Source organism: Pipistrellus kuhlii, unplaced genomic scaffold (assembly GCF_014108245.1).
Source record: "Pipistrellus kuhlii isolate mPipKuh1 unplaced genomic scaffold, mPipKuh1.p scaffold_m20_p_8, whole genome shotgun sequence".
In the NCBI taxonomy this organism is placed as follows: domain Eukaryota; kingdom Metazoa; phylum Chordata; class Mammalia; order Chiroptera; family Vespertilionidae; genus Pipistrellus; species Pipistrellus kuhlii.
Window position 1 is genome coordinate 31,416,466 of NW_023425584.1, and position 13,240 is coordinate 31,429,705.

Sequence of the window (13,240 nt, forward strand, 5' to 3'; positions counted from 1 at the left end):
AAGGATCAGGAGGAAAGTAAATAGTCCTGGGATGAGGTGGTTATTGTGCCTGATGAGGTAATCTAGGGTGTGTCCTTGGCAGGAAGGAGCTGAAATACAGGTAAAGGTTAAATACTTTGAGGTTGATGTGTAAAATTACTTAGCCTTCCGAGCACAACAGGCATCACTACCCCTGGCTGGGTTTTAGAGAGCTCATAGAATGCGGACAAGCAGCTGGGAAGATTGTGCTAATAGCAACCACAAAGCACAGTGTAAACCTCAAAGAAGGCATTTTATAGATGTGAAGCTGAGGGAATTATGGTTTGGAAACAGGAAAGTGCTGAGACCTTCCCTGGCCCTGAAGTTCATAGAAAGTGGTAACTGAACAGCCTCTATTTGAGAGACAGGAAGAACCACGAGGGAAGTGGAGCGATGGGGAAGCCAGGTAGAGACCAGGATGTAGAGAGAGCAACCGGGACTATATTTGCAGGAGGAGAATTGTTTGTCCACAGTGGAATGGGTTTTCACTGTAGCAGGGAAAGCAACAATAGGAGGATGAGATGCAGGAACAGAGAGTATTTGACTTCAAGAAGGATCATATTTGCCATGTTGGAGAAGGATGGTCTTAAGATTCTCAAAACTTGGTTTAAGACTTCTCTGTGTTCAGAGGCATTGGGTGATAGTTCAAATCCTCATAATATTTTGCAATCCATTCAGTGGCCTATTAAATATATAAACTCAATAATAGGGTAATTTGCCTCAGCAAAGCAAGCTTGGATTGGTTCAAATCAGGGGAGAGGTGACTGCTGCTCAAGTTGCATGGAGGAGGAGAGATATAAACATACCCGGGTCTCAATGGAAGAAAATGACTTTGACCTGAGTTTCAGCTCCACAGAGCTCACCCCCAAGTGGGAGGCATTGAGCTAGTTGCTGTGGCCACACAGGTAAGAGTTTATCATCTGGCTAGACTGAGCCCACTAAGAGCAGGAAGTTTGCATTTTCTTCCATGATCTTCATCTTTGCTCTCCAAGACCTCACACTTAGTTGACACTCAATAAAAGTTTTTATTTTTAAACATCTTTATGATTAGAAAAATAATTTGTTATTTGTGAAACATTTTTAAGATTGCAAAGAGTTTTATTTAAAACATAAAAATAAACTTACATTTAAATATATGAGTACTTTAAAGTTATTTTAAAATATAAATTTGGAGACAGCTGGATATATGAGACTAAAGGTCATAGGAGAGATCAGCATAAAAGATAAATTAGGGAGTTTTCCACATGTGGACGAAAAAGGGTTCACATACTAAATCAGACAAGATTAGAGGCCTTCGTGGTGGGCCTTAAAAAATCAGAGACCAAAAGTAATTACATAGGATGAACTGAACATAAAAATTCCTGACTAAAAGCAGTCAGGCTTCCTTGGCAAAGGTCAGTCTTTACCTTCAGTGAGCCTGTCTATTGTCTTTATAAAAAATATAATAATAATTTTATATTGTTGAAATATTTTGAATTATTACTTTATTTATTAAAACTTACTTTTTACTTTTTAATAATGCCACTAGAAACCTTAGAATTACACTATGTGAGTTGCATTATATTTGTGATAAATATTTATGTGCATAAATATTTCTTATATCTCTGATGATTTCCCAGTTGTAGAATTAATACCTCAAAAAAACTCCAGCATTTTAAGACTCTGAAAACACTTTGCCAATTGATTTTCTAGAAAATATGCACTATGGTGATTAGCAGATCTTGCCAAACTGATCATTAAAAAATTGAACTGCTTTCTTACACCTTACACCAAACAACTGTTGCCCTTAAAACCCCTTCTCAGCCCCCACCAGAGGTTCTGCCTTTGCAGGTCATCCTGATTAGGTTCTGATTGGTCAATTTCTATGCCAGTCAATGTCAAAAGTTCCACCTCCTAGGCAGCCATTGGTTCCTCACACTTCACCCAGATTTGGTTCTGATTGGTTGGTTTCTATGCTAGTCAATGTCTCCAGGCCTAACAATGGGCCTAATCAGAAAGGAAGGGCTGATCAGAGGCCCAAGAGAAACAGTGGTGTCGCTGCTGGCCAGGCTCTGAGAGAAAGAGAGAGGCAAGGGCTGATCAACAACTACCATGGAGGCTATGGATCAGACCCTGCTTCTCCCTCCAGGTCTCTCTTTAGGCCTTATCTGCAGCTATCAGAGCAGATATGAGGATTATATATTTTTGTCTGCCAAGAGCATCTCCTCCTGATGAAAAGGGTCCCCCCTTAAGCAATTCTATCCTATATAATCTATCTATACTACTAAAAGGGTAATATGCTAATTGGATCAGGTCAACTGACCATCTTCTGGATGTCTGACTTCCTTTCAGATAAAGCCATGGTGATGGGGGCTGAGGCAGAGAGGGCAGTTGGGAGCAACATCAGGCTGACAGGAAGGGCCATTGGGGCAAGATCAGGCTGGCAGGGGAGGGCAGTTTGGGGCAATCAGGCAGGCAGGTGAGTGGTTGGGAGCCAGTGATCCCAGATTGTGAGAAGTATGTCTGACTGCTGGTTTAGGCCCAATCCCATAGGTATCAAGCCTAAACTGGCGGTCAGACATTACCCAAAGGGTCCCCAATTAGAGAGGGTGCAGGCTGGGCCGAGGGAACCTCACCCCCATGCACGAATTTTGTGCATTGGGCCTCTAGACCTATATAATAAAAGACTAATATGCAAATTGTCCTCACAGGCGGGAATTTGACCGACCAGGAGTTAGATGTGCACTGACCACCAGGGGGTGGCCCGGATCATGGCAGTCCTTGGTGATGCGGTGCTGGCAGCAGGCAGCAGGCAGCAGTGGAGGCACTGCAGCCCCAATGGGTCCTGATGAGAGCAGGACCATGGCAGGATGGTGGAGCAGGTGAGTGGGAGGTGTCAGGCCAAGGCAGGTGTGAGCAGGGGCCCCAATTGCCCCACCAGTTGCCCCAGAGACGGGTCCTGATCACTGGCCAGACCTAGGAACCCTAGCCATGCACGAATTTAATGCACTGGGCCTCTACTAAAATATAAAGCACTCATACAAACAGCAATAAGAGGTAATTATCACATCCTTACTTTTTGTATTTAAAAAAACTTTAAGAGCATTTTACATTTAGGTGTTTAAATATTCAAATATCTATGTATCAAACATAACATTTCTTACCAATTAAAGTATTTTAATTAAAATAAATATTTATCAAAAGATAAGCAGGCAAGGTCCCTGGCTCCCAGAGGCTAATCACCATATGGAGGTGGGGAGTAGAGCCCAACAGAGTGAGGGTATCAAGTACTAAAAGAGCACAGCAGAGTGAACACTCACTGCTGCTGGGAATGAAGTTCAAGGAGAGCTTCTTGGGATTCAGCATGGCCTCCTCTCTGCAGGACAGGCTGCCTAGTGCCTGGCGGAGAAGGTGGGATGGCCATCAGACAGGCTGTATCAGTGGGGAAATAAAAGCAGGATATAGCTGCTCACCTGTATCCCCAAAGACAAAGCATAAGCTATTCTAAGATATTTTAGTGGATTTTCAGTAACAATCAAAATGCAGAAGCAGTGTGTCAGTAGGATATAAAATATGTTAGAAATACGGCAGTCTAGAGAACAAATTCTGAGCTTATCAGAAAAGTTCAAGATAAGAATTTCAAAGTAATGAATGTATCAGGATGTTACATCAAAGCTTCCTTTGAAAAATGTTTATACAGCCTGGCTGGTGTGACTCAGTGGTTGAGCGTCAGGTCAACCTATATATGAACCATGGTTCGATTCCTGGTCAGAGTATAGGGGGCTCGATCCCCAGTAGGGGGCGTGCAGAAGGCAGCCGATCATCATCCTCATTGATGTTTCTATCTCTCTCCCTCTCCCTTGCTCTCTGAAATCAATAAAAATACATTAAAAAAAGAAAAATGTTTCGACAGTGAAAGTTAACATTTGGGGATAAATATTTTAAGGAGATGATGTCACCAAGCAGCATATTACAAATTAGTAGCTGTCTATTTCCACGCACACACCTTGGCCCTGGATGTATTAAAGGGCCATCAGTAGCTCATCACCGTGCTGCCCTCAGCGAAGCCACCCTCAATGAAAGCCTGCTGCCCCAAGTAACTGCTTGCTGTGCTATCATCTCAACCCAAAACATGGTGCAACATAGAGCTAAGATTTATTTTCTGAACTTCTGGTAGCTTTTAGCTTTTACACCGCTCATTCATGGAGCAGAGGCTCCGTGACTGCTGATCAGAAGCACCCTGGTGGAGTGGATGTAGCCGCACACTGTGCTTGGGAAGGTGTATCGATGGAAATAACTGTTTTAAAAGGCTTCCTAAATGGTTGGCTTGGACAGGCTTCCCCTAGGTGCTGACCCCTCGTGGCTGTGGGGCACACAAACCATCTCTACCAATCGTACTGTTTTGCGGTTTTCATGATTCTCTCTTTACCAGTGAAATATATCTTAAGCCAGTCTTAGGAAATAGAAGGTTTAGTCATGTGCTCAAAGAGAGCACAAAAGTGGATCTTTTAATAGTCTGTGAGCTGTGGCCCCTGGCATTGTAGCTGGGAACTGCTCTGGTTCCCTTCTTAAAAGCCAACAGGTGCCCAGCCGCTGTGGCTCAGTGGTTGAGCATTGATCTAGGAACCAGGAAGTCATGGTTTGATTCTTGGTCAAAACACAAGAATCAGATTGTGAGCTCGATCCTCAGTGGGGGCATGCAGGAGGCAACCAATCAATGATTCTCTCTCATCATTGATGTTTCTCTCTCTCCCTTCCTCTCTGAAATCAATAAAAATAATAATAATTAAAAAAAATAGTAGCCAGGCTATGTGATCTCTTGCAAACACTGTTAATCCTCTCAAAGGAGTGTATAAAATTTTATGGCTAGGAATGCTGCCATTTGATTACAGCAGTATATAAGTTCACTGTAGAAAGGACTATAAATTTGAATGGGCCGGTTCACTTACACACACACACACACACACACACACCCTGCTGTCACCTGACAGTTGTGTGAATACAGTGACACTTTTTATTTGGATAGCAGTTTTATGTGGACTCTATAGAAATGGTTAGTTTTTTTTAAAACAGGAGATTGTGTGGAAGAGTGGACCAGATTTTGCTAGATGACAAGCATTTCTCAACAGCAGGGTCCGTTTGGTTATAGTCAGTCCATTTCATCAGGAAAAGCTTTGGTTTCTTCAGGGTCTTACATCTCTGTTTTTCAGTTCACCGAGAGGGGTAGACATTTTATCAGAATGAAGTTATTAGAACTTTGGGGTTTTCTTCGTTGTTCATTGAGTCTCTTGCTTTTTCCCCAGACCTGAACCTGAAAATAAGATACGTGCTAAAGAAAATTAAATATTCACAACTCTCTTCCTCAAAATTCTAAACAGACACTGGAAAACAAGGAACAAGTAACGAATGTATCTCTAAGTAGAACCTAGAGCTAATATTTTATTATTTTGAATATTTGGAGTCATTTTCTTAATTAACCATACACAAAAACCAGAATTTACACTCTTTTTTGTTTCCATGAGGAAAGGATAGATTGTTAAGAATGAAGTGGTCATGAGTTAAAGTTCATATTGAACTGGTTGTATCATTATAAGGAAATAGCCTAACAAAAATATGCACCTTTTACTATGTGTTCTGTCAGAGATCAGAATCCATTCACATGATAAAAGACTTACCTTTATCATGGCCAGGTACTAAAACACGTTATCTTACAATACTGAAGTTTAGTGAAAATTAAGTTTATCCCAAATTAAATTTCCCCAAATTTATATGGTAGATGTGGGATTTGAAGCCAGGCAGTCTCATTCTAGAATCTAAACTCTTCCTACCAAACCACTTTACTTTAAATGTTTGCCAATCTGTGATAGCATAGGAAGATATTTGGTTTTTTGTCCCTGTTACCAACAGAACTCTTAAATCCCTTGTGATTTCCTGAGAGATAGGGGTAATAGGAACATCTTTTGTTCAAATGAGGTGACTCTTGGCTGGGCCCCCCCTAAGATAACTTCAGGATGGGATCTGGTCCCAGAAAAACCAAGCCTCGATGAGAAGACTGGAACTTTCACCCCACCCCAACCTCCAGGGATTAGTAATTGACCATGCCTATGTCTCTGTGATGGAACCTCCATAAAACCCCCTACACAGTGGGGTGCAGAGAGCCTCTGAATGGTGAACACATCCCTGTGCTGGGCTGGGGCACTCCTCAACTCCACGGGGACAGAAGCTCCTTCCTGCTCTGTGGACCCTTTCGGACCTCACCCCTCTCACCTCTTCATCTGGCTGTTCACTTGTATCCTTTACAATGATAAACCCAGTAATAGTAAGGAAGGTGTTTTCCTGAATTCTATGAGTCGTCCTAGCAGATTACCAAACGTCCTTCAGGAGCGGGTGTGTGGAAACACCCAGCTTTGTAGCCAAGTGGGACAGAAGTGTGAGTCACCGGGGGACTTGATACCTGTGACTGACATCTGAAGGGAGACTGAGCCTTTAAACCAGTGGAGTCTGATGCAAACTCCAGGTAGTTAGTGTTAGAACTGGATTATAGGCCAGTTGGTGTTAGAATTGGTTGGTATCAGGAGGAAAAACCCTCATGATCTCATAAGCCAAAGAAATGATACTGAATTATTTTTTTGATATATTTTTATTAATGTGGATAATTTCTTCATATATACACTAAGTGGCCAGGTTATTATGATCTCTGAACACATAATAATCTAGCCAACTCAATATATATAGGCCCAGAACATGAATTCATGCATGGGTGAGGTCCAGCCAGCCTGGCCATGGGGAGAGGACATGGGCGGTTGGCCAGCCTGCATACTGGTCGAATTCCTGGTCAAGGGGACAATTTGCCTATTAGCCTTTTATTTATTTATTAAAATATATTTTATTGATTTTTTACAGAGAGGAAGAGAGATAGAGAGCTAGAAACATCGATGAGAGAGAAACATCGACCAGCTGCCTCTTGCACACCCTCTACCGGGGATGTGCCCACAACCAATGTACATGCCCTTGACCGGAATCGAACCTGGGACCTTTCAGTCCCCAGACCGACGCTCTACCACTGAGCCAAACTGGTTTCGGCTATTAGCCTTTTATTACATAAGAAATACACTGAGTGGCCAGGTTATTATGCGTTCAGAGATCATAATAATCTGGCCACTCAGTGTATATCTGCCACTGAAAAGTCCTTTTCTGTAAAGTGCTTGTTCATGACCTCTGCTAAATTTTCCTATTGAGTTATTTGTCTTTTCCCCTACTAATCACTAAGAGCGTTTTGTATATTATGTATACCAGCCCCGAGTTTGTGTTGCATGTTGCAAATATTTTCCTCCTGCCTTGTTGACCTTTGTCTTTGTTTATGGTTTCTTTTTTGCTGTGCCAACGATTTCTAAAATCACATAATTAGCTATATCAAACTTTTTCTTTATGGCTTGTTACTTTTCAGATTATGCTCAGAAAGGCCCTCTCAAAAGTTATAAAAATACTTTTCTTCTGGTATGTTTATGATTTTACATTTTTAAAAAATAAATATTTTATTGATTTTTTTACAGAGAAGAAGAGAGAGAGGGATAGAGAGTTAGAAACATTGATGAGAGGGAACTATCGATCAGCTGCCTCTTGCACACCCCCTACTGGGGATGTGCCCGCAACCAAGGTACATGCCCTTGACCGGAATCAAACCTGGGACCCTTCAGTCTGCAGGCTGATGCTCTATCCACTGAGCCAAACCGGTTTCAGCAATGATTTTACATTTTTAGGCTACAACTTTTAATCTTTCTGGAATTTATATGGATGCATTTTGAAGCAGGACTCAAATTTTTATTTATCTAAAATGGCTAGCTGAGCCGGGACCAGTTTGGCTCAGTGGATAGCGAGTCGGCCTGTGGACTGATTCCAGTCAGGGGCATGTACCTTGGTTGCAGGCATATCCCCAGTAGGGGGTGTGCAAGAGGCAGCTGATCGATGACTCTCTCTCATCGATGTTTCTAACTCTCTATCCCTCTTTCTTCCTCTCTGTGAAAAATCAATAAAATATATTTTAAAAATAGAATAAAATGAAATGGCTAGCTGAATGTTCTAATATCTTCCACTGAATAATCTAATGTTTCCTCACTGCTTTTGTATTTCTACTTTTTATCATATACAAAATTCTCATATTTTCTTGGGTTTAATTCGAATTCTACTCCAGTGATTTCCTTTTTTTTTTTTTTTTTTTCTTAAATAACAGGTGTTTATTTTTTTATGTGGCCTTAGGATTACACAGAGATGTAGAGTATGGTCAATATTTTTATATAAACAGAAGAAAATTTAATAAGGAAAAAAGCACAATTAGTACTAACAAACTGGAAGCATTTGCAGGGTAGATTGAACTATAAGTAAAGAGCAAGACTTAGACTCATGTATAACAGAGGCTGGCAAGCTATTATAAATATTGTCCAAGAGTCAGGGCCTGTCCAACATCTGTTTTTGTATAGCACCTCAAGCTAAGAATGGTTTTAATATGTTGAATAAAAATTAAAAGAATAATATTTGGTAACATGAAAGCTATAGGAAATTCAAATTTCATTGGAACACATACATGCTCATTTATTTACTGTTGGCTGTTTCAGCTCTACAGGGCAGAGTCAAGAAGTTGTGACCAAGACCGTAAGGCTTGTAAAGCCTAAACTACTTAGCTGACTTTTAACACAAAAGCTTTGCCTATCTCTGATGTAGAGCAATTTTACAGGCAGGATTGGTGACAAGCACAAAGGCTCAGTGGTGATGGTGTGGCATGATGGAAGGAGAAGAGTCAGTAGAGTTGAAGTGGATTATGGCCAGCTTGAAAGACTTTGTTAGTCATGGAGATGCCTCAGTAGCCTCAGTAGCTTTCAGAGCCAGGGAATGATTGTCACAGTGCTCTTTAGAAAGATTAACTTGGCAGCAGTATGTGAAATAGATTAGAACACAGTATTAACAACGGGGGTAGAGAAGTTCAAAGATTATAGCAATGTTATCAACATGAAGCGGCATGTATCTGGAGCTCAGAGGTGACTTGGGAATGAAAGGAAAGAAACAGATAAAAAAATTAATATTTATTAGTAATAGCAATATGATTTTAAAGATCTTTTAATCTGGATTTTATTCTAGGGTTAGTATACATGGTTTGACCAAATTCTGTTAAATGGAATTATCCTATATAATAAAAGGCTAATATGCAAATAGGCCGAATGGTGGAACAACCAAACAACCGAACAACCAGTTGCTATGACATGTACTGATCACCAGGGGGCACATGGGAAACAAGGTTGGTGTCAGCCTTGGTGGGATGGTGGAGCAGGTGAGCCAGGGCATCATACCAAAGCAGGGCTCCAGTCGCTGTCATTGGGCAAGCCTCTGGTAATTACTGAAAAATTTTTGCTCCTGTGTGCAATGGTTCCACCCAGCCTTCAAACGGGCTGATGGCGACAACCTCACTTGCACCTGCTGCTGGTGCTTGGTTCCAGTCTCAATTGCTCGGCAGCTTCAGCAAGCCCCGATTGCCCCTGAAGGCTTCTCCACCTCCCCCTGCTTCTGAGGGGTAATCAGAGCAGCAGTCGTGGCTCGCACCCACTGAGGGTGCTGGCCCCAATAGTTCTGCGCCATCAGTGGGTGCGTGTGAGGCTGTTGCTGTCAGTGCATGGGAATGGCAGCTGCGAGAGCATCTACTCCAGTGATTTCTATTCCTATACCATCAGCACGTTGTTTTCACTACCACTGCTTCATAACACACTTTATTTTATCAAAGCCACTCTCCCTCGCCATTCTTGCATATTTATTCTTTCTGAGACATTTTGTACCATTTTTTAAAGTTCCACTTACCATTTAACTTTCTGCATGTCCTCTAAGGACTCCGGTAGAGCCATTCCAAAACTTTCAGGGAAAAACAGGGTGATGATTCCGATCAGGATGGTCAGGCTGCCCATGAGGATGTAGGGCAGAGCTCTGTTGTAAGCACCTGTAAGGCACAGGACAGTGTTAGAAAAAGGGATTCTCCAGAAGCTCTCGAGCATCGTTTTGTAAATGTGGCAAGCAGTACTTGACAGCAGTTTTAAACTGGAGCATTTTCTGAAGTTAAAAAGTAAGCAAAATACGCCATTTGTTTTGCATTATCTGAAGGTCTCTCTTGTCAAGTGGTATTCTCTAAGCTGCTATATGATCATGTTCCTTTGGTAGAAATAGCAAAGTTCTCCTTTGAAGGTGGAGGTAACTGGAGGAGAGAGAATGGGAGGACCTTAAGAAGAAAGAGGATGACCAGCCTGGTGCAGGGACAGGTACTGGCTATCAAGACTGGCGTGACCTTTGCTTTGAACAAAGGCAGTAGGCTGCAGTGGAAAGCGAGGTCCATGAAGTCACGGGACTGGGAAAAAAAATCTAAGTAATATGTTCAATCCAATAATAATAATAATAATAAAAAGTTAGGCACTGTGAAAGCAGTGCTCTGGTTTCTCTTTCTTTCTTTCTTTTTTTTTTTTCTTTTTGCAGAATTTATGTCTTGGTTTTATATATAATTGGAAGAACCACTTCATCTCTTCTTTATACAATGTCACTCAGGAGAATAACAGATCTTTATTTTGCTCCCCATCTGCATAGAGAGATTATAGAGGAACAACACACCCAAGAATTTTATTTGACAAAAAAAGCAACAATGAGTCACTAACAGGAGTAGTGCTTGTGAAATAGGAAGCTCTGTCTTAGACTTCTCCATTTTTTATGTATCAGTGGCCCACCGTTTGACTATATGAGCATGATTTGAAAGTACAGGGAAGAACAAGGGGAAATGACACAATTCTATATAATAATGTATTTTCTTGGGTGTTATTTAGGGCAGCTGTGCAGAGGATGCATAAAATAGGAAAATGTTTCTCTGTAAGAATTGAGTGTACCTATCCTGAGAATTCTTATGTTCTTTGGGGATATAAATATATACTGAGTGGCCAGATTATTATGATCTCTGAATGCATAATAATCTGGCCACTCAGTGTGTGTGTATGTGTGTGTGTGTATATAGGCCTAGTGCATGAATTCATGCATGGGTAGAGTTCAACCAGCCTGGCCAGGGGGAGGGGACAGGGCAGTTGGCCAGCCTGCCTGCTGGTCGAACTCCTGGTCAAGGGGACAGTTTGCATATTAGCCTTTTATTATATAGGATATACACTGAGTGGCCAGATTATTATGTGTTCTAAGATTATAATAATCTGGCCACTCAATGTATATATATAATTTTGTTTATGTGTTAATACACACACACACACACACACACACACACACAAAATATTGGAAGCGCTACTCACCAAACTGTTAATATTAATTACTTCTAGGGGTATGATTTGGGGAACTGAGAGAGAAGACATAAACTTGTACTTTTTTCAGTACTTTCTATGCAGCGAAAACATATTACTTTTACATTTAAGAAAAGAACAGATCAGTGAGTTGCGTCTCACCGAGGTACACGAAGTAGGGAGCGATGATGCTGCCCACTCTGGAGGCCATGGAGGTGACGCCCACAGCCATGTTTCTGACCAGCGTGGGATAGAGCTCTGCGGTGAAGACGTACAGCATGGAGAAGGCAGAGGTGACCCCGAATTTCCCTAACATCACCATGCCGATGGACAAGAAGTTGTAATCTGGAGAAGAGACCCAGTGTAAGCAGAGGTGCTTTCAAAGTGATATGTTCTCAACTCAGTAGCTTTTACGGTTCTCTTTGCTTGAAGGAATGTGTTTTGCACAATGTAGAGATATTCCCTAAATAACACTTTTTCTTCAAATGTTTTAAAAAATGACATGGACAAAGATGGAGAGTGAGGGGTTGCCTTGTTCTTGGCTCTACCATTAGTCTAGATCTTTTACACACTCAGTGACCTGCGTCCACTTTTACTTGTTACAGCACTTTCATGGTAAGTCGCTAGCATGTTAATATAGTTAAGTTTAATTTTCAACGAGAAGGACCAATGCTTTCTATCCTGTTTATTATTATTAAGAAATACATATTCCTTTGGTTGATCTTTCACCCTCCCCCCTTCCACCTTCCCCTGCCTTCCCTCTGAGGTTTAACTGTCTGTTTGATGCTTCTATATATCTGGATCTATTTTTGTTTATCAGTTTAGGTTGTTCTGTGTGCTCTCTAACTAAAACATTACAGACTCTAAAAAAAAATCACTGAATTTATACTGGAACTGGCATGAACTACTAACTCTTACACTTGAGTATGCACCTCAAATAAAGGTTAGAAAGTACCAAGAAATTGGGAATCAGGATTGTGTCTTCAAGAAAGAGGCTTGAGGGTTTGGGTGAAGGTTTCTACATCAGGGATGACTGGGAGCGTTATTTTTCCTTTTCAGGTAATGATTTCCAGCTCTCCACGGCTGACTCCTCTGTTTGAGGGTGTTGTTTTGAACACAGGAAATCACATAGACGCTATCCTTTGTCTAACTGGCTTACGAATGGTATATGATGGGAAGGCTACATAAACAGGGAGCAGTGACCAATAACTAGCCCAAGTCAAGGTGTAGGTCTCTTCTGTTAAGCTGTCACTGTTGGTTAACTTCTTACCTGCAGGTACCAGTTGAATTAAGAGAAGCACGCCTCCTCCCAAGAACAGCACTCCAGCGATGATATACCGTCTGGGCAGGGTTCGCAGGAGCAGCCAGGATGTGATGTAAGCTGGAACTTCAATCAGGGCAGAGAGGAAACAGTTCAGGTAGGCATCTCCATGTAAATTAGGAGAGTCGAGAGACAGAGCGAAGTAACCGACAGAGGTTAGCATCCTAAAAGAAAGAAAGAAAAAAGTGATAAGAGGATGGCATGAATTACTCTAAACTTTCATAATGGTCAAGAAATTGTCTAGATTCTGTTTTCCTATAAGTAGCCAATAACTACATATCGCCTTTTAAAAGTAAGTACATTAAAATTAAATAAAATCAGCCCTGACCGGTTTGGTTCAGTGGATAGAGCATTGAACCGCAGACTGAAGGGTCTCGGGTTCAATTCCGGTCAAGGACACATACCTCTGTGGCAGGCTAGATTCCCATCCCTGGTCAAGTTGCATACAGGAAGTAACTTATTGATGTGTCTCTCTCACAATGATGCTTCTCTCTCTGTCTCTCCCCTCCCTTCCACTCTCTCTAAAAAAAAAAAAAAAAAAAAAAATCAATGGAGGAATCTCATTGGGTAAGGATTAACAACAGCAATAAAAAAAAACTTAAAAGAAAAAAAATCAAAG

General features: G+C 41.3%; 1 protein-coding gene across 5 annotated transcripts in view; it reads right to left on the reverse strand.

Moving 5' to 3' along the window:
- Positions 1 to 5,068: 5,068 nt before the first annotated feature.
- Positions 5,069 to 13,240, reverse strand: part of SLC22A4 (solute carrier family 22 member 4) — a 46,335-nt gene continuing 38,163 nt past the window's right edge. For 2 of the 5 annotated variants that reach the window (XM_036423233.2, XM_036423230.2), the window contains 4 exons: positions 12,571 to 12,785; positions 11,463 to 11,645; positions 9,841 to 9,976; positions 5,069 to 5,326 (listed from right to left, as the gene is read on the reverse strand). In XM_036423233.2, coding sequence (XP_036279126.1) covers positions 5,233 to 5,326; positions 9,841 to 9,976; positions 11,463 to 11,645; positions 12,571 to 12,785 — 628 coding nt within the window. In that variant the 3' untranslated portion in view covers positions 5,069 to 5,232. Of the gene's footprint in view, positions 5,327 to 9,840; positions 9,977 to 11,462; positions 11,659 to 12,570; positions 12,786 to 13,240 lie in introns of all 5 variants that reach the window. The other 3 variants (XR_006740705.1, XR_006740706.1, XM_036423232.2) reach the window with 3 other exon arrangements.